The 12,944-nt window shown below is 61.0% G+C and overlaps 1 protein-coding gene across 6 annotated transcripts in view; it reads right to left on the bottom strand.

Moving 5' to 3' along the window:
- Positions 1-2,088: 2,088 nt before the first annotated feature.
- The window catches only part of RNF144A (ring finger protein 144A), a 35,353-nt gene continuing 24,497 nt past the window's right edge, over positions 2,089-12,944 (bottom strand). For 5 of the 6 annotated variants that reach the window (XM_023533583.1, XM_023533581.1, XM_023533579.1 and 2 more), the window contains 4 exons: positions 10,147-10,354; positions 6,765-6,912; positions 2,439-2,588; positions 2,094-2,404 (listed from right to left, as the gene is read on the bottom strand). In XM_023533583.1, the coding sequence (XP_023389351.1) occupies positions 2,336-2,404; positions 2,439-2,588; positions 6,765-6,912; positions 10,147-10,354 (575 nt within the window). In that variant the 3' untranslated portion in view covers positions 2,094-2,335. Of the gene's footprint in view, positions 2,405-2,438; positions 2,589-6,764; positions 6,913-10,146; positions 10,355-12,944 lie in introns of all 6 variants that reach the window. The other variant, XM_023533580.1, reaches the window with a different exon arrangement.

Raw genomic sequence — 12,944 nt, 5'->3', positions numbered from 1 at the left:
AGAGGGCCAGGCCTGCTGGTTTAAGTACAAGAGACGCCTCCTGCGTATCGTACCGAGCTCCGCGAACACACCCAACCGCGAGCAGGTCACTGCCCGGGCAACACCAGCGTCTCTGGGACCGACGCTCGCCCCACCTTCAGCCCCGCCTCGGGCGGTCCGGAGCACACCTCCGCCGAGGACGGGGACACAGACTTCGGGAGCCAGCCGGTGCTCTTAAATGCCACTCGCTGAGAGCGAGCTTCCCTTAGGTGGGCAGCGGGACGCGGGAGGCGGGACGCGGGACGCAGGACGCGGACTGAGGAGGGGAGAAAGGCTCCTTTCCCTCTCGGCCACGGCACCGGGAAAGGCAGGCGGACGCCTCGCAGCCCTCGCGCCAAGGGGACGTGCAGAGGGCAGGCGGGAGGCCCGGCCACCCGCGCCCAGCGCTCACAGCCAGCCCCTCTGGGTGACGAGTAAATGAGACATCTGTCCACACCCAGCCGCACGGCCTCGCGACCACTGTGCTGCTTCCCACGGCTGGCAAAGCACGTCCGCGGCAAGAGACCCGTCACACAGACACCACGGAGACACGCGAAACCCTCAAGCCCGCGTCTCGCAGAGACAGAACCTCCCACTCACGCCATGGTTATCTTGCTAGAAAAGTCCGCTGGAAAGGGCGCGAGGTAACAGGTATTAGGCACGTAATATTTTCACTCCTAGGAAAACACCGAAAGCAGCCTATAATCATCACAAGGGAGTGTGCTGAAAATCTCAAAAATCTCAAAAATCTCTTCAAACAACGCCACCTAATTTCACATCTAGAGGCAGGCGAAGCTGGGGCCGGAATTTTGAGAAATCCACAAATTGTCTGGGCGACCAGTCACAGGTCTGAAAAGCCGGGGCCACAGGACACTGGATCCAGGGCGTCGGCTGAGTTTGCGGAGGTCCGTGCTGGGCAAGGCCACCAGCGGCAGACGGAGACACACTTCCCCGGGGGGCTCATGACCCGACACCGGGCAGGGGCTTCAGCGACGCCCATCTGGGCCGGAGGGCGGCGCCCCGGCCCGCGTGGGGGCGCTGCAGGCAAGCAGGACAGAAGGCAAAGGTAAAAAACAGCTCTCCAGACCCGGGCCGCAAACTGGCCCTGGGCCGGAACCGGAACCGGTCTCGTCTGTGTGTCTTGCTCTTTCTTCACAGCTGCACCGAGCGCTAAGCCACACACCTGACAGCCACCCACTGAAAGTGCATGATTCAGTGGTTTCCCGTGCGTTCAGACTGTGCGACCGTCGTCACGGCCAAGTCTATACCCTGTTGCCTTAAAGGGTCTGGTGGCACGTGGCCGCGGTCCTCTGCCGACATCCCCACCGGGCACAGTGGAGGGCGGCAGCGGAGATCTCATGGCCCGGAGCCCAGCCCGCTGCCACCCTGCCCGGGCCCCGCGCAGGGACGCTGGCCGGCTCCCGTGTGGCCCACCGGCTCGGCACGGGGTCTGCAGCGAGGGCTGTTCCGGAAGCGCCCTTGGCAGGGGCGCATTTCCTATTCCCATGCTCTGTCCTGGGACCTGGCTCCTTTGTCTCCAGGTGGGGTGATGGGCCAGCCTCGGTGGGCGGCTGTGAGAGGGACGTGAACATGGTGGCGCTGTGAGCCCACCAGGCCCTCGCCAACCCAGGAGCTGCCCAGGCCCAAGGCCCTTCCCGGCAAACCCCTCTCAGCTTCCTGTCCCCACCTCGCTCCTGCCCTCTCCCCAGGACCTGCAGGCCAGTCCTACCCATCAACCCGTCCCCCCACCTGGACCGTGCCCTCTGCCTGGACTGTCCTCTCTGCCCGGTCCCCATGGCCCCATGGCCAGCTCAGCACTCAGCTACAGAACCACACCATCTAAAGGACTGTCCCCATCACACGGTCTCCACGGCTGAGGTCACATTACGCACCTGCTGCTGGTTTACCATCTCTGCCCCGAAGCAGAACGTGGGTCCCCTCGGAGGAGGACGCATCCGCCGTACTCGCTGGAGCATTCCCAGCGGCTAGAAGCGAGCCCGGCACCCAGCAGGGACCAGACGCACGGGAACCATGAGCCCACGGTAACACGCAGGCCCTCTGCAGACGCACGGGCTGCAGAGACTCCCCGGGTAGGCGCGTTTCCTGTTCTTTCCCTGTCACCCTTCTCTGTGACTCACTCACTCACCTCGGGCCTCTGCGGGAAGCTCTGCGGGGTTAACGACACGCAGTGAACGGTTTCCAAGACCGTGAGCGGGGAGCGAGCAACACAGCATCTGACGTGAAGACGCTCCACGTGCCGTTGTGACACGTGTGCTCCGGCTGCCGGCCAGGGCCACCGGGTCCACGTTGACTGGCTCTATTTTTCTAGGTAGCAAATCCCCAACCTACCGGCACGTCTTCTGAAAAGCACACGTGCACACGTGCGTGTGCACACACACACACGCACACACGCACACACGCGTGCACACACACACGCACACACACACGTACAAGCAAGTCCCAGGTGAGTGGCCTCCTACCTGTGTCCGATGCCAGATCACGGACGCCCTGGAGTGGCCCAGCTTGTTCCGGCACGGTCCTTTGTCGTAGTGGATCAGGAGAAAATCGTCCTGGGGAGAGAGAGCCCGCTCGGTTCAGTGACGAGTCCTGCCTGGGCCGAGTTCCCGTTTCACGAGCTGAGTGAATGGGGGTGTGACGGAGCCGAGGGCTGAGGCAGAGGCAGGGCAACCCCACGCCCCCCACGCACGCGACTCCTGCCCCCGAGTTCGTCGTCAGCCTGAAGCGGGCCCTGGGCCCGGCGGGCACTCTTGGTTTGTACCAGAGGAAATCCCGCGATGCGCAGTCTGAAGGAGCAGGCCGGGGTCTTGCTGCTCAGAGGCTGCTCTGGGCCCTGCCGTGCTTCACCCACTGGTCCCACTGCCCCGTGGCCTCCTGTGGTCCAGGCGGGATTACTCCCCACTGGACGGCTTCCTCTGCTCCCGGCCACCCCCACTGGCACCAGATGGCCCACGTGCGGTGCCTCCTCTAGGTACAGCCCATCAGAACCTCCTGTTACTTAGGGACCAGCCCGGAACCAGCCTCTCTGGTTCCCTAACTGTCCAGAAGGGGGCAGTGGCTCCTGACTCTCGGGGATGCAGCCTGTTCCCATCTCCTTCTGGTGCTATGTATGACATTCCACCTGACGGCCACCACCTTCCATGACGACCTGCACTGTCGGCTTCCGCTCGCTGATGCCAACCTCTCCGCCGAGGCTCCCGGCCCAGGGCTTGGCACGCAGTCCCCGACAAGCACCAGTGAGCTCGTGGGAAGTTTTCTGGACAAAACCCTCTGCCCCAGCCCCTGAACAGGAAGTGCTATCCCCCCTTTTTACTCAGGAAACAGCACAAAGGAGGGGCTGATGGCTGTGTATTCTTTTGGGGAGGGTGCAAACAGACACCCTCCTTTTGAGAAAACGGTGAATACGCACAGGGCCCAACGTGTCTGAGTGGACAGGGCATCATTCTCGCGAGAGCTCCCTGGACACAGCGGCTGTTGTCTGGCCCTTAAAACCAACTCCGCTAGGACGACTGGGTGGCTGCGGCCAGGGCCCGCCCCTCACCCTCGGCCAGCACAGGCCTCGAGCGTGTGGGTTTGCAGTTCCACCTCCGGGCCCCGAATGCCCAGTGATGCGTCGTGAAATCCTGGCTTTTTCTGGGGTCCTAGCGAGAAGCCTTTGAAGGAGGTGGGATGCTCCAGCCTCCACTGCCGGCCTGCCCCCCTCACCCAGACCCCTCCGCTGTAAGGGGGGTGCAGGTGTAGACGAAGGTCAAGGCTGCTCCGGCCGGACCTCTGTTTCTGGGAAGCCACTGCCGAGGGCTTCTGTCCACCGTGAGCCCCGCCTTCCCGCGACTCTGCATCATTTCCCACTGAAATCGGTTTATTTCTCATTTGCATTTCTCATTTTCCCATAATGCCCATTGAAAAGGCTCGCACCACTGGCTCCTGACCAGCTTTTGAACCTGTTTTCCGAAGGCCACATCGACTCACGTCGCACGATCCCGCCGAACGTGAGCCGGGCACAGCAGCAGGGAGGACAAGCCTGGCTGCCCAGCGGAGTCACCTGGACAGATTACAGAACATGCAGCTTCCCGGGCTCCAACCAGGGACCCTGGCTCCAAGTCCAGGGTGGGGCCCAGCTCCCAACCTTCCTAAGTGGCCCCGACCCAACCCGTAGTGACCAGTGCTTGAAAGCAGGAGCCCTGTGCCGGGGGCCAAAACCCTCAGCTCAGTACACAGACACCCTAGTCGTGGCCCCGAGTTCTAGTTCCGGTCATGCTCAGGCCACACACTATTTATGTCCAGTTCCCTGGTAAACTAACTCTGCCTCTGCGGTCACAGCGCTCTGACCCGCCCAGACCCAGTGCCTGCTCCCCCAGGGCCGCCAGTGGACTTAAGCCATCGCCCTGCAGCCCTCTGCATGGGGACCTGGTGCTAACAGGTGTGACGTGACTCTCAGCGTGCAGGCCACCAGCTCCCGGATGTCACGGACTGGGCCGCCACCCCCTGCCCCCACCTGGACCTGAGCTGGGGCCATCAGGACATGCTCCCTGAACAAAGTGGACGCTCGTTTAAATAGTACCTTCCTTCTCCCTACAAAAGCGTCCTAAGATGCTTTTACATCGCGTAAGCGACTCACTGTGACACCGAGTGTACTGACGGGGCCTTGGGGCCCACCAGCGCCAGCACCTGGCGGGAACGCAGGTGCCTGTTTGTAGCAGAGACCATCTCCCCGACTATCGTTCACAGAACTCTCGCTAAGCTCCGCGGTGGGAACCGAGACGGCGGCGTGTGGGCAGAAAGATGCAAATCGGGAAGACGCTCAGAGGTAGGAATAAACTCCTGACGACAATCCACCCGCGTTCAGGTTGCAGCTTTCGTCAAAGCCTGGCTCGCACTGCCTGACCTGGCCCAAAGCTGCTGCTGGGTTTTAGGGTTGGCAAGGTCAGAGTGTGGGTGCGGGTCCCGTCCCTCCCTCCTTCCGTGCTTTTGGGAAAGAATATTAACCGTCCCGGACGTCTTGATAACAAAGGAAACGGTGATTCTAATTCTCACAGAACGATGGCACGTGTTGCATAAAATAAGCGTGTAGAAGTCGCACGGTGGCATGGGCAGTCACTTTGATCACATTACCGATTCATCTTTCCAAAACACGTAAAAGCGCGCGTGTGCGGCCCTTCTGCCCGGAAGGCATACATGCTGGCGAAGCCCAGGCTCCTTACGACCTGGATTATACTCAGTTTTGAGTCCTGGCTCTAGAAGCCATTCTCCCTCCGCAAGAGACCTCACCTTTCCCCCGGATGACCAGCGACCCCCGAGGCGGCAGCAGACAGGAGCCCGGGCCCGATTATTGGTCACACTGTGGGGACTTCTGGCAGGATAAAGGTAACATCTCGACCTAAGTTACGTCTCAGCTCCTGAGCCTTAAGATGGAATGGCCCCCTGGCTACTTTCCCAGGAAACTAGACAGAAGGACGCCAGAAAAGACCTCGGCACTGTCCTCAAGACCCGAAGAAAGGACGCATCACCCTCACCTCACCTCCGACCGATCAGCTCCCAGCACGACCCTGAACCATTCTGCCCCATAGAATCTGTAACCTACACGCCATCGAGGAGCCAGGTCTCTGAGCACTAGCTCACTGGTGGCTCTGGGTTTGGCGCCAAGTCCCTAAATAAACCTTTACTCTCTTTGCTGCAAACTCCTGTCCGTGTCCCATGGGCTCGGACGTGTGCAGGCAAATGAATTCCCGTAGTCTGGCGATGCGAGGAGGGGCCGGGCAGCAGAGAGCCAGGAGCGTCTCGGGCGGCACCAGTGAGGAAGCAGGGGGTGGTGCCTGGCCGGGAGCAGAGGAGGGGGAGCAAGGACCATGACGGGGAGGAAGCACTGTCAACCGTTCGTCCCTCCCTGACGCACACCTGGGCGGGAGACGGGGCCTCCGGGGGGAGCTCCTGAGGGGAAGGGAGGCTGAGCGGAATGCACCCCTCTCTCAGAGGTGCCGCCGGCTTCCAGCCCTGCCTTTATGCCCTTGTCTCAACTCGCTGTTACTGGGCTTCATCACTCACCCGATTCCTTCAGAATCTGCTTTCTATGGCCACCAGGTCATTTTCCAGTGGCTCCTCATTTACCAAGAAAAACGAGAAATGCTTGGCCATGAGTACAATGACTTTCAATAGTAAAGTGCAGCGTGGGGGCCTCTGTCGTTAGGTCACACGGCCAGCACACAACTGGGCCTCCCACACGGGCAGGAACCGGGCGTGCAAACTGAGTCAGACAGAGAGGGGCTGCCCCCCGAGACCAGAGCACGAGAAGCTTTGTGGTCAAAGGATCGGACGGCAGGGCTGGCCTCCCATACCTTGTAACTCGGTCACGGAAGCAGGGGGAGGCGGCAGCAGATACACTGCCTGACCCAGAAATCAAACCTGTCAGGTCCATGTCCACGGCTCCCCCTCAAGTGCCTTCAAGGAGATTTGGCAAATCATAGTAAAACTGGCATTTCCGTTCCCCGCGAGAAGTTCTAAGGAGTGGCAAACTGCAGGCCAGAAATTAGATAACTCGACTTAACGAATTATAAACGTAACATATAATATAAAGACTAGATACATGTCTATGGACCCTATCTACACGGAGACGCCGAGGCCCTGAGGAGTCTCCCCTCGCGGGTCTGTGGCTGCTCCGAGCCGCAGCGCAGTCTGGCCGCGGCACCCCGGTGCGGGTGTGGGCGCGGGCACGGGGCGGTGGCCGTACTCACGTCCAGGGACTCCAGGCAGTACCAGCAGAAGGCGTGTTTACAGCTCTTGCACATCATCTGCGCGCAGCCTTCGTCTCGCTCTATGTAGACCTTGCACTTGGGGCAGCGCTTGATGGGCGCGTCGTCCTCCTCCAGCCTGAAAACAGAGCTGTGGGGAGAGTCCGTCAGGGCCCGCCCGCTCACAGGGACTCGGGGCCCTGTCCCCGTGGCCCAGGCGGGGACCATGAGCTCGACTACGGGGACCCCGGTCACGTGTTATTAAAGGAGATAAAACGAAGCCCAAGACATGAAAACTCCAGAAAACAAATCATCGAAAACTGTGAGTCAGCCAGTTTGATTGAGGGGGAAAAGGAGCCACATCGGCGGACATCTGAACTCAGACTTCCGTACAGACAAACAAAAGAAGATGTGACAGAAGGCTTGTAAACACAGGCACCTGGCTGACAGGATCACAGACAAATCTCATGTCCTGGCTTTCTATATTTGCATACGTTGCAAAAGGCTAATAATTTTTATTCGCTTTGCTGTTTTCAGAAAAAAAAATAAGTGTGACAAGCACACACTACTTGCTTAGCCAGATCTACCTGGCCTGTCTTGAAAGAACTGTCTTGAGGAGTCTGCCTAGGCTTGCAGACATCCGGGCGGTGTGACAGGCTTAAGCCGGGGTCAGGAGCTGGCTCGTCTACAAACCAGCCGTGTAGCAACCTGAGCCTCGGTCTCCTCATGGGTGCGGGCGTGAGGGTCAATTCGGGGAGAAAAGCCCATGGCGTGACGTCATGCGTGTGGGAGGCGCCCAGTGAATGGCAGCAACAGTTCTGAGCTGCTGCCAAAAGTGACATGGCTGTTCAGCTGTGACCACGGAAGGACTCCCCACCCACCCCCGTGCTGTTAACTTAAGAACTACGCATGAGGTCACATGGACCCGGCACAGGTCGACTGCACCAACACTAGCCGTGGCCTCTTTCTGAAATGAATGTGTTTTCCGCAAAGCGCCACAGGTCACCGGGCATCGAGGCTGACTGTCAGCCTAGGTAACATTGCTTTGGTTTGAAAGCTACATGCGACCTCAAAGTAATGGAACCGATTTTCTGCTGTGACGCGTCAGCTAATTTTGAAGACGGTGCCGTGAACTAGGCTGATGTTGGAGGAAGCGTCTTTCCAAGGGACTTTCTGAAACAGAAGCCGTTGAATACGCACGTTCTCATGCGTTGTGGCACGCACGGCGTTTACTCCGTGGTTCGCAGACCTCTGCTGGCACCCGAATGGCATTTCAAGTTATTAGCAGTCACAGCTCTCGCTGCAAACTCGTAGTTGTGGAGGCAGGCAGCGGGTCTGAGGCGCCATCGCCACCCGCCCCGGACATCCTTAAGAGCCAGACACACGCACAGGAGCAAGGCTCGTCCGGTGCCGACGGCAACGTGGGTGAAGGGAAGATGTAATTTTTAAGAGAGGAACTCTGCTACGCGAATAGAGATGATCGTACACGCAGTTGCAGCTGACACCTGTCGGTCAGGGCCGGGGCGACAGGAGGCTGGGCGAGGTCACCTGTCGGTCAGGGCCGGGGTGACGGGAGGCTGGGCGAGGTCACCTGTCGGTCAGGGCCGGGGCGACAGGAGGCCGTGGCGAGGTCGTGGCACAGGGAGGCAGCACACACCCCTGCTGACGGCCTGGCCACAACGGGCCCAGCCGTCTGTCGGCAAGTGGGGTTATCCAGATTTCCCGCAGAAGCTGGGGTTGCAGATCTTTACGTAAAATGTTTGAAATTTAAATTTCCCCAAGTTGCGGCTTGTGAACTTTGATTTAAACTGCCCTTGCGTCATTTTTTAAGGTTGTGCATGGACCTTTTTTTTGTATCATTTTCGTTCTTTGTAAAATGCACGACGTGAAGACTTAACAATACAAACTGCTGTGAAATGACAGCCAGCCCTGTGCGATGGCCTCGGCGAGCCCGGATCACCACAGACGAGGCCCGGTCATCGGGCTCCCCACGCCCACCTCCCTCCGCCCTCCGCCCTGAGGTTGGATGGGAAGCAGCAGCTCTGTCCAGGCCCCGCCCCCACCCGGGGAGGGGGGGGCTCCGGCTCTTCCTCCCTCCTGGTCTCCCTGCTCCTAGCAGGTAGATGCCCACGCACTCACTGCCCGGGGGTCTCTCTGCGTCCGAGGGGAAGTGCCCCCCCACTCCACCCTCCCCAGCCCGGAATCCAGCTCTCCCAGGATGCGCAGTCCGGCCCGACTAGAGAGTTCTTCCTGCTACATGACCAGCGCTGAGACCTAAGTGCAGCCCACTGGTTCGCTCTGGCGTTCGAGTGCCCGCCGTGTGCCCGCCGTGTGCCCGCCGTGTGCCTGCCATGTGCCCGCCGTGTGCCCGTCCCGGGTGACGCAGTTCAGACAAAGCCGGGCCGCGGCGTCGGGAAGAACCGGCCATGTACACCGATGAGCCGAAACACGACGGGACTGGGGTCATAAGCAACACGGACGGTCTCCCGTGGGGACACGGAAGGTGGGCCACCAGCCCTCCCCTGAGAACTGGGAAGCTGGACAGAGGAGGGGACGTGAGCCGCGGCTTCCAGGGGGACACGGAGTCTCCAGGAAGAGGAGGAGGGCAGAGAAGGGCACCCCAGTCACAGGTACGAGAGAGAGAGGGCTGTGTCCCGGGGTCGCCAAGCGGGTCTCTGTGGGCTGAGCTGGAGAACGGGGCGGGGACAGCAGGGTGGGGAGAGAGGCCAACGCCTCGGGGTGGATGGCGGGAGTCCGCATGTCAGAAACGCCGTCTCAGCAGGGAGGTGACCAACTCTAACCAAACCACACACCACTGCAGATTTTGTAGGACACGAAGGGGTGAATGTCATCGATTTCCTACTACGTTTCCAGGGGCACAGAGTGATGCCGCAGTGTCCACCTGGGGACCCACACAGAGGCGCAGCAGTGACCGGCCACATGCCCGACAGGGACGCCATGTTAGGGGGGTGTGGCCGCTGGGGCCTCGGGCAGCTGGGAACCGGCTGCCGGTGACTTCCGTGGTGTCACACCCAGCGCCCGGTGACCCGGGCTCTGGCTCCGGCACCGGTTCTGACCACCGTCAGCAAGACGGCGCCTTCGGGCCTCACAGCACTGAGAACCCTTCTCAGCCACAGCTCTCCGCAGGCTCATCCTCTGGACAGACAGGGTGCGCCGGCCTCCTCTGCACAGAGCGTGGCACACAATCCGCTCCCCAAAACAAACAATAAACAAACCAACCCGGGTGTGGATGAGGCTCGAGAGGAAGTGGCTGATGCAGGGGCAGGCGCCCCGCCCCCGCCCCCATGGCTCCCCGCGGGGGAGCCCACGCCGTCCGCTGGCTTCTCCCAGCCCCCGGCCCGCGCCCGCTGTGCGCAGAGGGTACCTGGTGTCCCCGGGAAGGAAGGTGATCGGCACGGTCTCTGGGCAGCCTTGGCCGGGGTGCCAGCTGGCTTTGCAGGCGGAGCAGAATTCTGTGTCACACGCTTTGCACCGCACGAGCTGAGGGGTCTGCAGGCCCATCTCCTGCAGCTGGCACACAGCCTGGCAGGTGGACGCCGGGCACCAAGTCCGGCAGGGGTCTAGGAGCACCTCTAGGGTGGGAAGACGAGAGGGGCGAGTCAGGCCTGGCAGGCAGAGGGGCTCGCAGGCCGGGCTGAGGGGTCACCTCAGTGCACGCTTCTGTTTTACCGGCAAGGAGACTCCAGATGACCCAGTCATCACGAGCCGGCTTTCTGGCTTTGTCCTCGCCAGGCGCCCCCTGCCTCTGACCTCAGTCCAAGTAACCCTCAAGTTCTTTGGGGACACTGCTGCCTGCCCCCAGCACATCCGTGGCCCCCCAGGACAGCCCTGCTGGCCCCCAGGCTCACAGAAGTCTGTCCTGACAGCCTGTCTGGGCTTCCTCCGCGGCCCACACTCCGTGGTCCGGGTCCTATCCTGCCTCCGTGTCCCCCTCCCTAGAGCACGCCTTCCTACGTGTCTGGCCCTGCACAGCTTAGGCAGCAGCCCCCCAGAGAATGTTTAAGGATGGGAATGAGGGACGGGGATGGCCGGTCTTCTCATCAGGTGGCTCACTGGCCTGACACTGTCCCCCTCCCAGACTTAGATCCAAGCCACGGGCACACTGTTGTGTGATGGCCAGGTTTTCCATCCCAAGCGGAGCTCACACGATTTAACAAAATTAGGGAGTCATTTGGAGAAACGCTACCCTGACACACTCTTCATGTCCTTGCTCAAAACGCGCGTTTCTGTAACTGCCGGGTCCCGGGCGGCCCTTCCTCCGGGGGCCGTCTCGCTCCCCGCAGGGCAGTGTGACATCGATTCTCCATGCAAGGCAACCACAACGGGAAGCCACAGGGAACGCGGACACCCTGCCAGAGGATCACGGGGCTGCTGCAGAGCCCGCAAGCAGGCCAGGGCGTCTAAGCTTTTCAGCACGGCTGCTCTAGGGAAGAAATCCGAGACTGGCTTTTGCTGGGGAGACTTGGAAGCCATGAAAGGCGCTGGCAAGCTTCTGGGCCGTGTGGCCGGATGGCAGCCTGAGCCGATGCAGTGCATCTGCATCAAAAACGGGATCTGTTCCTCACTGCGGTCTACACAGGCTGGGGCCGGATGCGGCTAGACGCGGGCCCAGGCCTCACCCAAACGGGCTGTCACAGGACAGGCATGCATCGCCACAGTCCCCAGGTAAATGAGGACACCAGATTCAGGCCTCGAGGAAGAAGCTGTGTCAGGGACGGCCCTGAAAATGGTAGAATCATCACTGCGGGGCTGGCGAGCATTTCCTGGAAAGGGGCAGACACTGAGTCCTTGGCAGTGCCGGGCCAGGCAGTCTGTCCGACTGCTCAGCCCTGATGTTGCAGCATGAAGGCAGCCACATTGTCCATACACGAGTGCTCCAATAAAACTTTATCAACAACACCAGGCCAAGGGCCAAGCCAACTGTGCCCACTGGTCGTAGGTGGCTGACTCCTGATCTAATCTAAATTCCCCATCTTGTTTTTAAGGACAAAACTCTCAAATCGGTAGGCCCCGCAGAAGACACAGAACTTGGTCATATAAAGGAACTTGGGAATCCAAGAAAATGTGCTGCTTCGTCATTGCTCTTCATTATGATAACCCAGAATCTTCACGCTGCTCCCAACGGTGAGCGAGTGACATTAGCTCTTGCCATCACTTCACGGTGTCTGTTTGCCTTCCGAAGAATGCCTCTGGCTCTCAGGTCCCAGGAGGTGGCTTTGCGAGAAAATGCAGTCTTTGCCTCCTGGGAAGGAGGGTGTGGGGGCAGCCGCTGGCCTGAGCTGAGGGGCCGGGGACAGGGGAGAGGCGGGTGCTCGGGCTGGGACGCCGGGCGCTGCGTGGAGTTCTGGGAAGGCCTCGATGTCGGGCGACGGCCCAGGGCGTCCTCCTTGGGAAGGAAGGCTGGGCAGGGTCCCTGGCGGCCCTCTCCCCTCCCTGGTTCACCTGAGGGGTGCGTGGCTGCGCCCAGCTCTGCCTGACTACACCACAGGGCTCCTGAGGGGGCCGCAGGACGTGGGCACTGAGCACAGCACGGCCCCACGGCCTGTGGAAAGAACACTGCAGCCCTCTGTCCCTCCCACCTGACGCCATGGGCAGTGCTGGTCCACAAAGGGCCTGAAGGGACGACACTGCCCACAAAGCCCTTGGGGTCCCCGTGGCTCCCTGCCCCTCCTTCTGCTCTGAGCCTGTGGCATCAGGAAGGGGCCCCCGCCCTGAGCCGTGCGGCTTCTCTGCATGCGTCCCAGGGCAGAGTCCACGCCCTGCGCCCTGCGGGGACAGGGACACCGCCATTGGCCACTTTCTCATGAGGGGCCCAGTGATGTCACGAAGCGCAGGGTGGAGCGGCCGGGCTAAGGTTTCCATGGTGACGGCTCGAATTCGGTGGCTTCTGTCCCGGAGCTGTGACATGGCCCTGTCTGTTGCAGTGGAGAGGTCGCTGGTGCAGGGGTCAGGGGCAATGCCCCGTGCAGGCGGCACGCAGCCCTCCCACGCCGTCCGGGCGCCTGGGACCCCGTGCCCACAGCCCCGGCTGCTCCTGGCATCCCAGGAGCGTCCTGCATCGTCATCCTCACTGCCGAGCCCGGCCAGAGGGGCGGACCAGATCGCCACGAGAACCCACACTGGGCAGCATCGAGTGTCTCGTCTCTGACCGGAATGTGTGTG

The sequence above is a fragment of the Pteropus vampyrus genome, unplaced genomic scaffold, assembly GCF_000151845.1.
Source record: "Pteropus vampyrus isolate Shadow unplaced genomic scaffold, Pvam_2.0 Scaffold105, whole genome shotgun sequence".
NCBI classification, from domain to species: Eukaryota; Metazoa; Chordata; class Mammalia; order Chiroptera; family Pteropodidae; genus Pteropus; species Pteropus vampyrus.
Note: the sequence above shows the minus strand (reverse complement) of the source record. Positions and strands in the feature narration are given on the sequence as shown.